The following is a 13,869-nucleotide window of genomic DNA, read 5'->3' as shown; positions in this document are numbered from 1 at the left end:
TTTTGTATTTTTAGTAGAGACAGGTTTTACCATGTTGGTCACTCTTGTCTCGAACTCCTAAACTCATGATCTGACTGCCTCGGGCTCCCAAGTGCTGGGACTGCAGGCATGAGCCACTGCACTTGGCCCCTAGTCTTTCAACTCTTTCTGTGTTTCTACTGCCTCCCCCCCAAAAGTGTAAAGTTAGTGAGGGAAGAATACGCAATGATTGTTTATCGTGCCACTTGCTGATGACAACCGTGCTTGACAAATGGGGATGATGATGAAGCTTCCTCCCCCATACTTCCTCAATGAAACCATGCAAGACTCAGACACACTCATCTCTAAAAGCTGTGACGTGGCCACTGTAGCTGGGGCATAAACTCCTCTGGCTGAATGAGCACTGTCTCATTCAGCCATCAGCTCACAGAGGTTCCCAGGCCACATGACCTGTCCCTTCTCAAAAATTTCTACAGCATTTTTTTTGTTGTTGTTTATACCAGAGTATAGCACCAAAATTATTTCAAGTATATTGATTTTTATTCCCCAACTAAATTATCACAGGCTCCTTGAGGTCAGAGCTCCTATTACTATACTTTTGTTGGACTCCCCCATGACTGGTATAGATCCGTAAAGTTCCTGTCACCTGATCCCCCTCACCCACCAACTTCTCTATTTTCAGCCCAAGGACTCTCTAGCGCTTTAGGTCACTAAATTCTCTGGTCTCTTATTTCCCTGTTCCTTTGCCCTGCTGGGAGAAGCTAGCAGAAAATTCACCGTTCCTGCCCAAACACTCTTTGCTCTCTTAGGCCATCACTAGATTCCAGCTCTTCTTGGGACTAAAGATGCTGGCAATGTTGGCAGTCATAAGGCTGCTGAGGTTCTAGGAACTCCTTCACCATGAAGAGCACTGATCTCCCACAGACTGGTCATCTGAGGTGACATCGAGGCTGCTCCCTGAATGCCAGGTAGTGTTCAAGCATCAATTTCTCTATGTTTTTTTTTTTTTTTTTCAGGGCTCCTGCACTTTATAATCATTAAAATTTTGTCATCAGTCATGAAATCAAGCACAGTCAAAAAATCATGATCTGTGGTTTTCTTTTTAATTATCTTAAGTCTTATGATCACACATCATTTTTAAATTTCTGTATATCTCCTCTGCTTTAGTCCTTTTAAGTTGGCAAAAGCACCATTCCCAATCACAAATACACAGCAGTTGTACAGTTTTTTTTTTCTGAATGGCTGTTTAAAGACAATCCTAAATTATAACTTAGTTTGACTTAGATAGTAAAGAATCCGAGAGGGAAGTTTAATGGGCAACTATTTTAAAAGCATGTGACCTTATAGATCATCTATAAAATGTGTGACGTGTTAAATAATTTTTGATATTACACATAAACCACACAAAATGCCTTTCAATAAGTAAAAGGAACCATTTTAAATAAGGGAATTCTAATTAGATTGGCATAGTTAAGGCCAAAAATATAAACTAGCTATTGCTACCCATTTATCTTCAACCCTTGCCTTTAAGAGGCAAATGAACACAAAACACAGGTGAATCTTGCTTGGTTCTGAGACAGTAAAGGAATTCCCCCCATATTTAAATATATTCACATAACCAGTTATATAAATCTAAATATAAAACCAATCTCCAGTAAGTTTTAAGATGGCACTCACCATCTTTGCGAAAAATTTAGCATTACTAAGGAAGTCTAATCATATCTTTAGAAGGAGTAAACAGTGATAGAATTTACTAAATTGGAATTACTATTAAAATCCAAAAACTGAACATACTCATTTAACCACAAGCCAGTCTTAGTTTTAAATCAGGACTGCCCAACAAAATATTCTGTCAGTCATTCATGATGTAAATTCTCGTGTATGAGATCTATTAAAGTATGGCACACATAAAAAAGTCATGAGACATTTGTTTTGTAATAAATAAGGCAGTGGCCAATTATTACTCATTAGTAGCTTTTTTGAGATAAGCTATTAAGTCTTCCCTTTCTCCCTTCTTCTTAATGCTGACAAAGATCATTTTTGTTCCAGGGATATACTTCTTGGGATTCTCCAAATATTCCATCAGTGTATCCTCTCCCCAGATGATGCCTTTGTTCTTATTGGCTTCAGTGTAAGTGAATCCAGCGGCCTGACCTGTCTTCCGCCCAAAGAGACCATGGAGATTAGGTCCAGTCTTGTGCTTGCCTCCCTTTTCCACGGTGTGACATTGGGAACACTTCTGAATAAAAATCCTCTTGCCCTTCTCAACATCACCCATATTTAATTCTTTTTCGTCGTTACCGCAACAAGGGTTACCTCTCAGAAGTCGGCCGTCCCGCTCTCTAAACTTTTTTTTTTTTTTTTTTTTTTTTTTTTTTTTTTTTTTTTTTTTTTTTTTTTTATTGAGACGGAGTTTCACTCTTGTTACTCAGGCTGGAGTGCAATGGTGCGATCTTGGCTCACCGAAACCTCCGCCTCCGGGGCTCAAGCAATTCTCCTGCCTCAGCTTCCCAAGTAGCTGGGATTACAGGCACACGCCACCATGCCCAGCTAATTTTTGTATTTTTTAGTAGAGATGGGGTTTCACCATGTTGACCAGTATGGTCTCGATCTCTTGACCTCGTGATCCAGCCACCTTGGCCCCTCAAAGTGCTGGGATTATAGGCGTGAGCCACCACTCCCGGCCCCCAATTTCTCTATGTTCTATATTCATCCCAATATTAGCTGCTTTGAGGCCACACTGCTTCCAGCCAATGACTGAGCATAGCAGGGATACTAAGTCAGATCCATTTCTGGAAGACAGAACTATTCCAACAGGCAGCTTTGGCTACAGGACTCTCATCAGCCAGGACAAATTTTATTAGAACTGCTCTTCAGTCCAATATTCTTCCTTCCCAACCTTCTTCTTGCCTTCTCTTATCCATAAAGGTCAGGTTTACATTGCAATCTGACAGCTCTTCCAGCCTCTTCCAGTTCGCACCCTGTTACGGGCATTTCCCACAATCAATCTCTTGCATAACTAATCCCATCTTTTAGTATCTGCTCCTCGGAGAATCTGAGCTAACACTGATGGCAGTAGGAGTGATGGGTGGTAGGCATTCACTCGTGCTAGGGAGGTGATCTGGCAATGGTCCACGGTTCATGATGTTTCCTGTTGCTTTCTACTCTTAGTTTGCCCATTGCATCATCATGTAGTCTAGGGGGAGTCTCTTTCTCCTAATGGTGGTAGTAACAGTGGCAGCTGTGATGTTGGCTACGTAGGCCTGAGTCTAGTTCTCTAGTTCAGCTGGTGATTTTGTGAGCTGTTCAATATGCTTTCAATATACACATTTTCTGCCTAAATTTCCCAGTCAATTTCTGTTGCTCACAACTGAAAACCCTCTGGATTATACATCGAACTGACAAAAACATTCAATCACAATACACCACGATAAGGGTTGTGTATTAGTCCATTCTCATACTGCTATAAAGAAATACCCATGGCTGGGCATGGTGGCTCACACCTGTAACCCCAGCAGTTTGGGAGGCCGAAGTGGGTGGATCACTTGAGGCCAGGAGTTTGAGACAGAGCAAGACTCCTTATCAAAACAAAGCAAAACAAAACAAACAAACAAACAAAAAACCACTGTGGGATTTAGTCTTGAATCTGTCTCTAAGTCTTCATGTCATCTTGGGTTTCTCTGGAATTTCTAAGACCTCTTCTAACTCTAACATCCTGTGACTCCCTATTTAAGCATGGCAAATTGATTCTACACACAGCACTGTGGTTATACAGCCACTTCAACAGGTAAATTACCAAAGTGTCCTAAAGCTATACTCTCACATGTGAAATATGTATAATCATGTTGATAATCACCAAAGATGAGATGCAATGTAAACATCCATCAATAAAGAACTGCTAGGCCAGGCGCGGTGGCTCACGCCTGTAATCCCAGCACTCTGGGAGGCCAAGGCGGGTGGATCACGAGGTCAAGAGATCGAGACCATCCTGGTCAACACGGTGAAACCCCGTCTCTACTAAAAATACAAAAAATTAGCTGGGCATGGTGGCACGTGCCTGTAATCCCAGCTACTCAGGAGGCTGAGGTAGGAGAATTGCCTGAACCCAGGAGGCGGAGGTTGCGGTGAGCCGAGATTGCGCCATTGCACTCCAGCCTGGGTAACAAGAGCGAAACTCCGTCTCAAAAAAAAAAAAAAAAAAGAACTGCTAAAATACATTCTGGTACATCTGCAGTAATTATGAAATACTTAAGATTCCACACAGTGCTGCCCTACAGCCATAAAGAAGCTCTGTATGTACTGATATGAAACAGTTTCCATTATATATTAAGGGATAAAAGCAAGGTGCAGGATATCATTTATGGTATGCTACAATTTGTATAAAACTTAAAGATATAAAGAAAAAAATATAAGGTTATACATATACATTCATGTGCAGAGTATCTCTGGAAGGAGGCACAAGAAACTGGTAACTGATTGCCTCCAGGGAAGGGAAGTGGACGACTAGAGAGATGGCAGGGAATGTATGTATTAATCTTGTCAAAAACATTAAAAAAAGAATCTTAACCAACCGTGTAATAGACCTCTCTTTTTCAACCACCCAACAGAACCTAAGAGAACAAAGTTAGGGGTGACTTTGTTTCTGAAAGCAGAAAGAAGTTTCTGAGGCTACGTTCTGGCTCAGACTGGCTCAGAAGTATGTAGGTAGCTATCTTGGGTCTTAGCTGTTTCCTTCCCTCCATGCGGCACTTGACTTGAAGGTGCATCTTGAGAGTTGCTTCAGGCAGCTGACAGTGCAAAGGAAACTGGAGAGGCTGGAAGCCTCTGTGTCAATGAGGTCTGGAAGAAGAGTGAAGCAGCAACCAGAAGTTAACATGCTCTCAAGTAAGGCACCTGAAGAGACTTTCTCACTACTTCAGAAACACGTTGCTGCACCTCCGGGGTAAGTCAAGGGATCAAGTGACACCAGGACCCCAGGCCACATACCAAGATAACAAATCAAATTTTATTTCCACTATCAGTTCCCCTGAAGAGCAAAAGAATCTCTGTTCTTTTCTTTGGAAAGAAATAACACAAATAGCATCCACTGAAAGCTAGTAGTTTTCAAAAGGACAAAGTTTAAAAAGATATATCATTCATAGCCAAGAACTAACCATAGGTTAACACAATCAGTGGGAAAAGCAATTCATCCTGTTGAGACTTATTTTATGAGGGATAGCTATATATAAAATTAATGGAAGCATTATGCTTTGAAATACAACTCATTCAGCAAAAAGTCTAGAACTCAGTTTTAACATACCAAATGGGCACATTTAACTTTTTGTTTTTGCAAAAGGTAATTGATTGGTTTTAATTATTATACAAATTGTAATAAACTAAAGAGCTCTTTCATTTAAATAATATCATATCAACATTTATTGAGTGCTTACTATGTGCCAAGTACTGTTGTGAGCCCTCTATGATCTAATTTAACACCTGCAATGCTCTTATGAGATAGGAGCTATAATCATCTCCAGTTTATAGATAAGGAAGTTGCAACACAGAAAAGTTATGAAAACTTGTCTAAGCTAAAATCGCTGAGGTAGTAGAGCTTGGATTTGAATCAAGGAAGTCAGGCTTTGGTGCCTGGGCCCTAGTCATTTAAAACAGCAAACAAATTGTGTTGAAAATTAAAATATGACCTGCAGGGAAATTTTAGGAGTCAATTTGACAATTCCAGAAAGAAAATCTGAATTACTTTACCAGTCATATCAGATATGACTTTACCAGTCATATCTGATCTACTTTTAACAGTCACTTAACTGGTTTCCTTACTCTAGTCTCTACACTCTACACTGTCCTATCCTATTAAGCTTCCTAAGATACTGCTATTATCACATCACTCCCTTCACCAAAAGCTCCCATGGGCTCCTTTCTGTCTGTCTAATAGATCTCAAACTTGAATGTGCATCATCTACATCTGGGAAGCTTGCTAAAAATACTGATTTCTTAGCCTCCAAGCCAGAAAATTTGATTTAGTAGGTCAAGGTGGAGCCTGAGAATCTGTGTTTTAAGCAAGCCTGGCAAAACGTCTGTGGACAGCCCAAACTCTGTGTGCTGGGATTCAAGACTGTCCACGTCCTGGCCCAAATGCACCTAATTCCCAATATGAGTGCTCTATTTTAGAATAGTCATTGTCCTCAAATTTCTCATGTAGGAGACATTTTTTAACTCCAAACATTTGCCCACCCCTTCCAACCCATCCAAAATAACCTCTTGCCTTCTTTCCTCCTATCCAAACACTGTAACTTACTTTACTACCGTCTGACCCCAATTCTTTTGGTATTCAACTTGTCTCAAGAGTATATGCCTTGCTCCCCTAATAACAATGATGGCTTTTTCAGGGCAGCCAGAGCTGCAATGTACATTAGGGTAGCCACAGCCACACATGGTTATTTAAACCTAAGCTAATTAAGATTAAATAAGGCCGGGCGCGGTGGCTCAAGCCTGTAATCCCAGCACTTTGGGAGGCCGAGGCGGGTGGATCACGAGGTCAAGAGATCAAGACCATCCTGGTCAACATGGTGAAACCCCGTCTCTACTAAAAATACAAAAAAATTAGCTGGGCATGGTGGCACGTGCCTGTAATCCCAGCTACTCAGGAGGCTGAGGCAGGAGAATTGCCTGAACCCAGGAGGCGGAGGTTGCGGTGAGCCGAGATCGCGCCATTGCACTCCAGCCTGGGTAACAAGAGCGAAACTCCGTCTCAAAAAAAAAAAAAAAAAAAAGATTAAATAAAATTTCAGGCCTGGCACTGTGGCTCATGTCTGTAATCCTACCACTTTGGGAGGCCAACGCGAGTAGATCACTTTTTGAGGTTAAGAGTTCGAGACCAGCCTGGTCAACATATAGTGAAACCCAGTCTTCACTAAAAATACAAAAATTAGCTAGGCATGGTGGTGCATGCCTGTAATCCCAGCTGCTTGGGAGGCTGAGGTAGGAGAATTGCTTGAACCCTGGAGGCAGAGCTTCCAGTGAGCTGAGATCATGCCACTGTACTCCAGCGTGGGTGACAGAGCCAGACTCTGTCTCAAAATAAATAATAAATAAATAAAAATAAATAAAAAATAAATAAATAAAATAAAAATAATAAATAAATAATAAATAAATAAAATTTCCGTTCCTCAGTCACACTAGAGCACTAGCATATTTCAAGTGCTCAATAACCACATGTGTATGGATATATTGCACAGATATAGAAGATGTATACATCACAGAAAGTTCTAATGGACAAACACAAAGAGTCTGCTGTGGCTGTCACAGCCGCAGCTACCTTCTTACATATTCTCCCTACAAACATTGCTTCCTGTGAACTTAACTAAGTATGTCTCCTGAGAGCAAAAATGATGGAATTTTTTAAAACTCTGATTCCCATTTTCAGTAAAAATAAGGAGCTCAAAAGATGGATCTCAAATGTAAATATCACTCAGCATTTCTTTTTTTTTTTTTTTTTTTTGAGATGTAGTCTCAGCTCACTACAACCTCTGCCTCCTGGGCTCAAGGGATTCTCCTGCCGCAGCCTCCCAAGTAGCTAGGATTACAGGCACGCACCACCATGCCTAGCTAATTTTTGTATTTTTAGTAGAGTTGGGGTTTCACCATGTTGGCCAGAGTAATCTTGAACTCCTGACCTCAGGTGATCCACCTGCCTCAGCCTCGAAAAGTGCTGGGATCACAGGCGTGAGCCACCGCATGCAGCCTACCATTCAGCATTTCTAATCAAGCCTCAACCCTTCCCTAATCTCAATTCTCATCCTTCTGTACCTCTCTGCTGCATTTGGCATTCTGTGGACCAGACTTTCCTCTCCTACTCAAAATGCTCTCCCCCTTTGCTTCTCTGATACTGTAACAACAACAACAAGAAAGATCATCACAAATTTATCAATTATTTACTTACCTTGTTCCAGGCACCATGCTGAGCACTTTACATACCTTAACAACCACATTAGGTAAATACTATTATTATCTCCATGTTATAGATGAGGTATCTGAAGTTCAAAGAGGTTAGTTGATCTGCTCAAGGTCACTGAAATAGAGGTATTAGGACTAGAACCCAAATTCCTCCCAAGGCTATCCTCATGAGTCATTACTAGATCAAGTGCATAAAAAAAGGCAGGTCAGATTATCAAAGGACAGAAACAACCCATTCAAAAGAGTATCCTCTTTTATTTTCCTCCTTTTGCCTGCCCTTCTAAAACTCTCTTTCTCACTCTATCTCACATACCCTTCTGGTATATTTTCAAGGTCTTGACAGCCTGGGGAATTTAAAGGCAATTGCTAAGTAACTGAGAAAAAAGTAACCACAGTAGATCCAGGAGAGCAGGGGCCATGTACTGCCTTTCATTTTCCAGAATTTCATCTTCTCCTATACCCTGTAGACCCTGTACATGAAAACCTACGTTGTTCGGAACTCAGAATTTTGATCCAACTACTATGCAAATAGTCCATTTTAATCGTACGAGAGGCCATTTGTAGCTTTTTGGTTCTCTGGGTTTGGCTCTGTGTCCAGCAGCTGCTGCCAAAGCTAGTCAAACATGACTGAGAAGGGCTGGAGGAGTTCAGCTTTAGGTTGGAACAGTCGCCAGCTTACTAGTGTTCCACATTACCATAACTTTAATCAGGTCAGTCTCAGTGTTCCTGGCCACTAGACCGGGAATGACAATGTGGGGGAAAAAAAGGTTTATAGCAACCTTGCCCTCTGCCTTCATGTAAAAGAGATACTAACTCCACTCCCAGCAAACTTACCAGGCTCCCATAACATGTTCTAAGCTATACAAAGCCTAGTACCGGAGACAAGGAACCAAGTTAATGACCGTGCAGACCATTTAGACTTTGAAGCCTCTACTACTTCAGCTAAGGAAGAATAAGGAAAAGTCCAGTATCTGACAAGACTAGGCTTATTAAGAAAAAAAATGAAAAAAAAAAAAAAAGAAAGAAAGACAGAATAAGGAAAACTGGCTTCTTGTCCTAGTTATGCAAGTGACTGTGTGTGTGTGTGTGTGTGTGTGTGTGTGTGTGTGTCTGTGTGTGTATTTAGTGAGAGCTCTTTTCCTTTTACTCTCTATGCACATAACATAAACATTAAATCTATGCATGTACCGTAAGCATAAATACTTTTTTAATTTTTCTTTTGCTATCTATGCATGTACCACAAATAATATATAATAGGATATTGTTTTATGTTTTTATACTTTAATGCTATTATACAGAATTTTCTATAACTTTTTTTTCCTCAACAGTATTTTTTTTTTTTTTTTTGAGATGGAGTTTTGCTCTTGTCGCCCAGGCTGGAGTGCAATGGCACAATCTCGGCTCACTGTAACCTCCACCTGGGTTCAAGCAATTCTCCTGCCTCAGCCTCCTGAGTAGCTGGGATTACAGGTGCCCACGACCAGACCCAGCTAATTTTTGTATTTTTAGTAGAGATGGAGTTTCACCATGTTTGCCAGGCTGGTCTCGAAGTCTTGACCTCAGGTGATCCACCTGCCTTGGCCTCCCAAAGTGCTGGGATTACAGGCATGAGCCTCCGTGCCCAGCCAACAGTATGGTTTTGATATATTTTGCTGTAGTTTTGTGTTGCTACATATGGCTATAATTCATTCATTTTAAATGATGTATGGAATCCCATCAGATGAATACACCATAGTTCATGTATTCACTCTGTTGATGATCATTCAGGTTGCTTTTCATTTTTTACTGTCTCAAACAAAATACTTCAATGGACATCTACATATGTATATGTGTCCTTATGTACATGTGGGAAAGTTTCTCTTGGTTAAATATCTAAGAGTGATATTACTTTGTCACTGGGATATGCCTAAGTTCAGCTTTGGTAGATACTGCCAAATAGCTTCTTAGAGTAGTTGTACCAATTTATATAACCACCAGTAGTGTACAAAAGTTCCAATAAATCCCCATCTTCACCAATACATGGTAATATCAGTCTTTCTTCGTTTGAGCTGTTCTGATGGGTGTGCAACAGTATCTCATGGTGGTTTTAGTTTGAATTTCCATCATTACTAGTGAGATAGAGCACTTTTCATAGATTTATCATCTGATGTACTCTCTTAAAGCAGGTATCAACAGAAATAAGAAATGGGTGGCATGACGAACATGGGGGAGAGGTAGTGACTATGAAATAAGGATGGGAAGTGAACACTGTAGAAAGAAGCGTCTAAGGACACTAAATCAGCCTTTTTGTTTTGTTTTGTTTTGCTTTGCTTTGTTTTTGAGACTGAGTTTCACTCTTGTCACCCAGGCTGGAGTGCAATGGTACGATATCGGCTTACTGCAATCTCCACCTCCTGGGTTCAAGTGATTCTCCTGCCTCAGCTTCCCAACTAGCTGGGATTACAGCCACCCGCCACCATACCCAGCTAATTATTGTATTTTTAGTAGAGATGGGTTTTCACCATGTTGGCCAGGCTGGTCTCAAACTCCTGACCTGAGGTGATCCACCTACCTCAGCCTCCCAAAGTGCTGGGATTACAGGTGTGAGCCACCATGTCCAGCCAAATCAAACTTTTTGAATGTACCAGTTTTTCTGAGAACTAGCCAAGCATACATGAATTTGGGAGTTTCTAAGCAGAGCAATTAATGCTGCATCCTTGAACTCCAACCACAAAAAATTCCTGGCAGTGAACTGAGGCCAAGCTCTCCTTTCTGGAACAGCAGCAGTTCACACTGTTCCTGGCATTTCTTACCAAGTTAAGGTTCACGACTGAATCTCAATGGCCTTGTTTCAAAAATGGCAGCACCGTCTTGTCAGATTCCAGCTAGAAGGCCATATGGCATCAGTGATAAATAGCACAGAAGGGTAAATGCTTTTTGTACCCAGCATCAATCAAAGAGAACTTTCTATAGCAGCCTATAATAGGCAGACTGCACTAGCAACATGGTTTATAGTGCTACTTCTCAAATTTTGTTTTGTTTTTCTTTTTCTTTTTTTTTTTTTTAAGACAAGGTCTTGCTCTGTTACCCAGACTGGAGTGCAGTGGTGTGATTCTCCCACCTCAGCCTCCCGAGTAGCTGGGACTATAGGTATGCACCACCATGCCTGGCTTATATATATATATATATATATATATATATATATATATATATATATAATAGACAGGGTTTTGCCATGTTGTCCACGCTGGTCTCAAACTCCTGAACTCAAGTGATCTGCCTGCCTTGGCCTCCCCAGATGATGGGATTATGGGCATGAGCTACTGTGCCCAGCCCTGCTTCTCAAATTTTGATATGCATGTGAATTGCCTGGGGATCTTTCTAAAATGCAGATTCTAATTTAGTAGAGATGAGGTAAAACCCAAGAGTCTACATTTCTAACAGGCTCTCCAATGCTACTGATCTGAAGACCACATTTTTAGTTTAGAACATGAGCTACAGAGTCAGGCAGACCTGAATTTCAAACCCAGTTCCACCGTTTCTTAGCCATAAAATCTCGGTTTGCTATTTAATCTCCCTGATCCTTAGTTTCCTTGCCTATAAAAAGGAGATAAACAAAATTACCTACTTCCTAGAATTGCTGTGGAGACTAAGTGAAACGATGCACATAAAAACATGTGTAGCGGCTGGCGCAGTGCCTCACACCTGTAATCCCAACACTTTGGGAGGCCGAGGAGAGTGAATCACAAGGTCAGGAGTTCGACACCAGCCTAGTCAACATGGTGAAACCCCTTGTTTACTAAAAATACAAAAAATTAGCTGGGCATGGTGGCAGGTGCCTGTAATCCTAGCTACTCGAGAGGCTGAAGCAGGAAAATCATTTGAACCCAGATGGCAGAGGTTGCAGTGAGCTGAGATCATGCCACTGCACTCCAGTCTGGGCGACAATGCAAGACTCTGTCTCAAAAAAAAAGAAAAAAAAAAAAAAAAAAAAAAAAAAAAAAAAAAAAAAAAAAAACCCTGCCTAGCGTGGTGCATGGAAAGAGTGAGTAATTAATAAATGCTAGTTATTATTAATATTCCATGAACTGTCACTCCCGACACATCTATGCACTAAAGACTGCAGTTCAGAATGATTATCTGAAAGCGCTGCAAGAGCCTACATTAATCAGAGGGAGACAGATTGAATCATATTTAGTCATATTTTGTTAGGCTTATTTCATTGGATTCTAATTCTTTGAAAATTGATATCTCATCTCTATCAGTCAGGGTCCCAGCAGGAAACAGATGGCACATTCAAATTAGCATAATTGGTGGAAAGTTTAAGAAAAGGACTATCTACAAAGGTGTGGGCAGGGTATAGGAAAACCAACAGGGAGGGAGAATGCATAACTTGGAGCCATTACTACCCTGTGCACAAGAGGATGAGGGGAGAAACACATAGAAGAAAAAAAGAAGAATGTGATATAGAGAGAGTCTCCATGAGAGAGCTGTGACTTTTAGTTAAGGGACAGTAGCTAGCCTGAGGCAATCCTACAAGGAGGAAGCCAGAAATACACACCCTAACCTCAATTTCTTCCCTTCCTGTGATGTCCTGTCAGGGATCTCCACTGCTGAAACCCTACCAGAAGCCAAAATGGAAAAGGAACTCACGGATGTAATCCACATAGTTTGCCCTCCGGAGGCACAGAGCGGAGTATAAAAGGGTGAAGAGTGGATCAGGAGGGGTAAGTAGAAGATACCTGGTACCCCACCTGTGACACATATACTCAACTGAAATACATCTAAACGAGAACACTGTATTCCTCTGACCAAGCCAAGAGAGAACAGACTACTATTTTGGACAAGGTTAAGCTCAACTAATTAATCACTAAATGAGGATCAATAATTTCCAGACTATCCCCCAATTAGATGTCCTATAATCACCTAAAACTCAACACAACTAAAACTTAATTCATCGTCCACTGCCACCATAATTTAGCTTTCCCATTTCCCTACCCGTGGTAGCCTTTGGACTTGCCAGTTTCTCAGTCAGCAACATCCTTTCATTTCCTCTCTGCATATTTACATCTTACTTACCCTTTAACATCCAACTCAAATACCTCTCCCTCCTCTGACAGGTCTTTCCCCAAATTACGTTAGCCACCACTGATGTTCCTTGTCTATGAACTCCCGTGGCCAGTAATTTAGTCACTATTGTCAAGTACTGCTATTTAACTGGTGTATGTATACATATCATCACGCTAATTAAATTCGACACTTCTGAAGGGCAGGAACTATGCATTAACTTTCTTTTTCTCCTCATCAAAGCAAAGCAACTTAGACTTATTACATATAATGAGTATACAATAAACACCTGAAGAATAAAGATAGTGAAAAAAATAGCAGGGAACCAAATTTCCAATCTCATTTAGACATGAAAGCTTTTCAGAAAAACCGTAGCCTGGCCTTATGTGGAAATATATAGGCACAAAGGACAGCTCTGCTTACCATCTATACAATTGGCATTTTAAAAACATTCTTCTAAATAACCCGTGGGTTAAACAGAGAATCAAAACAGAGACTACAAACTGTTTGAAAATAATCAGCAGGGAAATCAGAACCCATCAAAACCTACATTATCCAGCTTAAAGTGGTTCATAAGAAAGCTGTAGCATTACATTCACTTATTTATTCCAGTATATTCAAATATATTTCAACTGATAATACATGATTTTTTTTTGAGAGAGAGGGTCTGGCTCTATTGCCCAGGCTGGAATGCAGGGCTATAATCTCGGCTCACTGCCACGTCTATCTCCTGCGTTCAATCCATCCTGTCACCTCAGCCTCCCGAGTAGCTAGGACTACAAACACAAGCCAACATGCCCAGCTAATTTTTGTATATTTTTGGAGGGACAGAGTTTCACCATGCTGCCCAGGCTGGTATTCTACCGCTGAATTCAAGCGATCCACCTACCTCAG

At 40.9% G+C, this 13,869-nt stretch overlaps 1 protein-coding gene across 1 annotated transcript; it reads right to left on the bottom strand.

The window, feature by feature from the left end:
* Positions 1-1,060: 1,060 nt before the first annotated feature.
* On the bottom strand, positions 1,061-2,272 carry LOC120361918 (cytochrome c-like). The gene has a single exon (XM_074391690.1). The coding sequence runs from the start codon at positions 2,255-2,257 to the stop codon at positions 1,940-1,942; it is 318 nt and encodes a 105-aa protein (XP_074247791.1). The 5' UTR covers positions 2,258-2,272; the 3' UTR covers positions 1,061-1,939.
* Positions 2,273-13,869: the final 11,597 nt, after the last annotated feature.

The sequence above is a fragment of the Saimiri boliviensis genome, chromosome X, assembly GCF_048565385.1.
Source record: "Saimiri boliviensis isolate mSaiBol1 chromosome X, mSaiBol1.pri, whole genome shotgun sequence".
NCBI classification, from domain to species: Eukaryota; Metazoa; Chordata; class Mammalia; order Primates; family Cebidae; genus Saimiri; species Saimiri boliviensis.
Note: the sequence above shows the minus strand (reverse complement) of the source record. Positions and strands in the feature narration are given on the sequence as shown.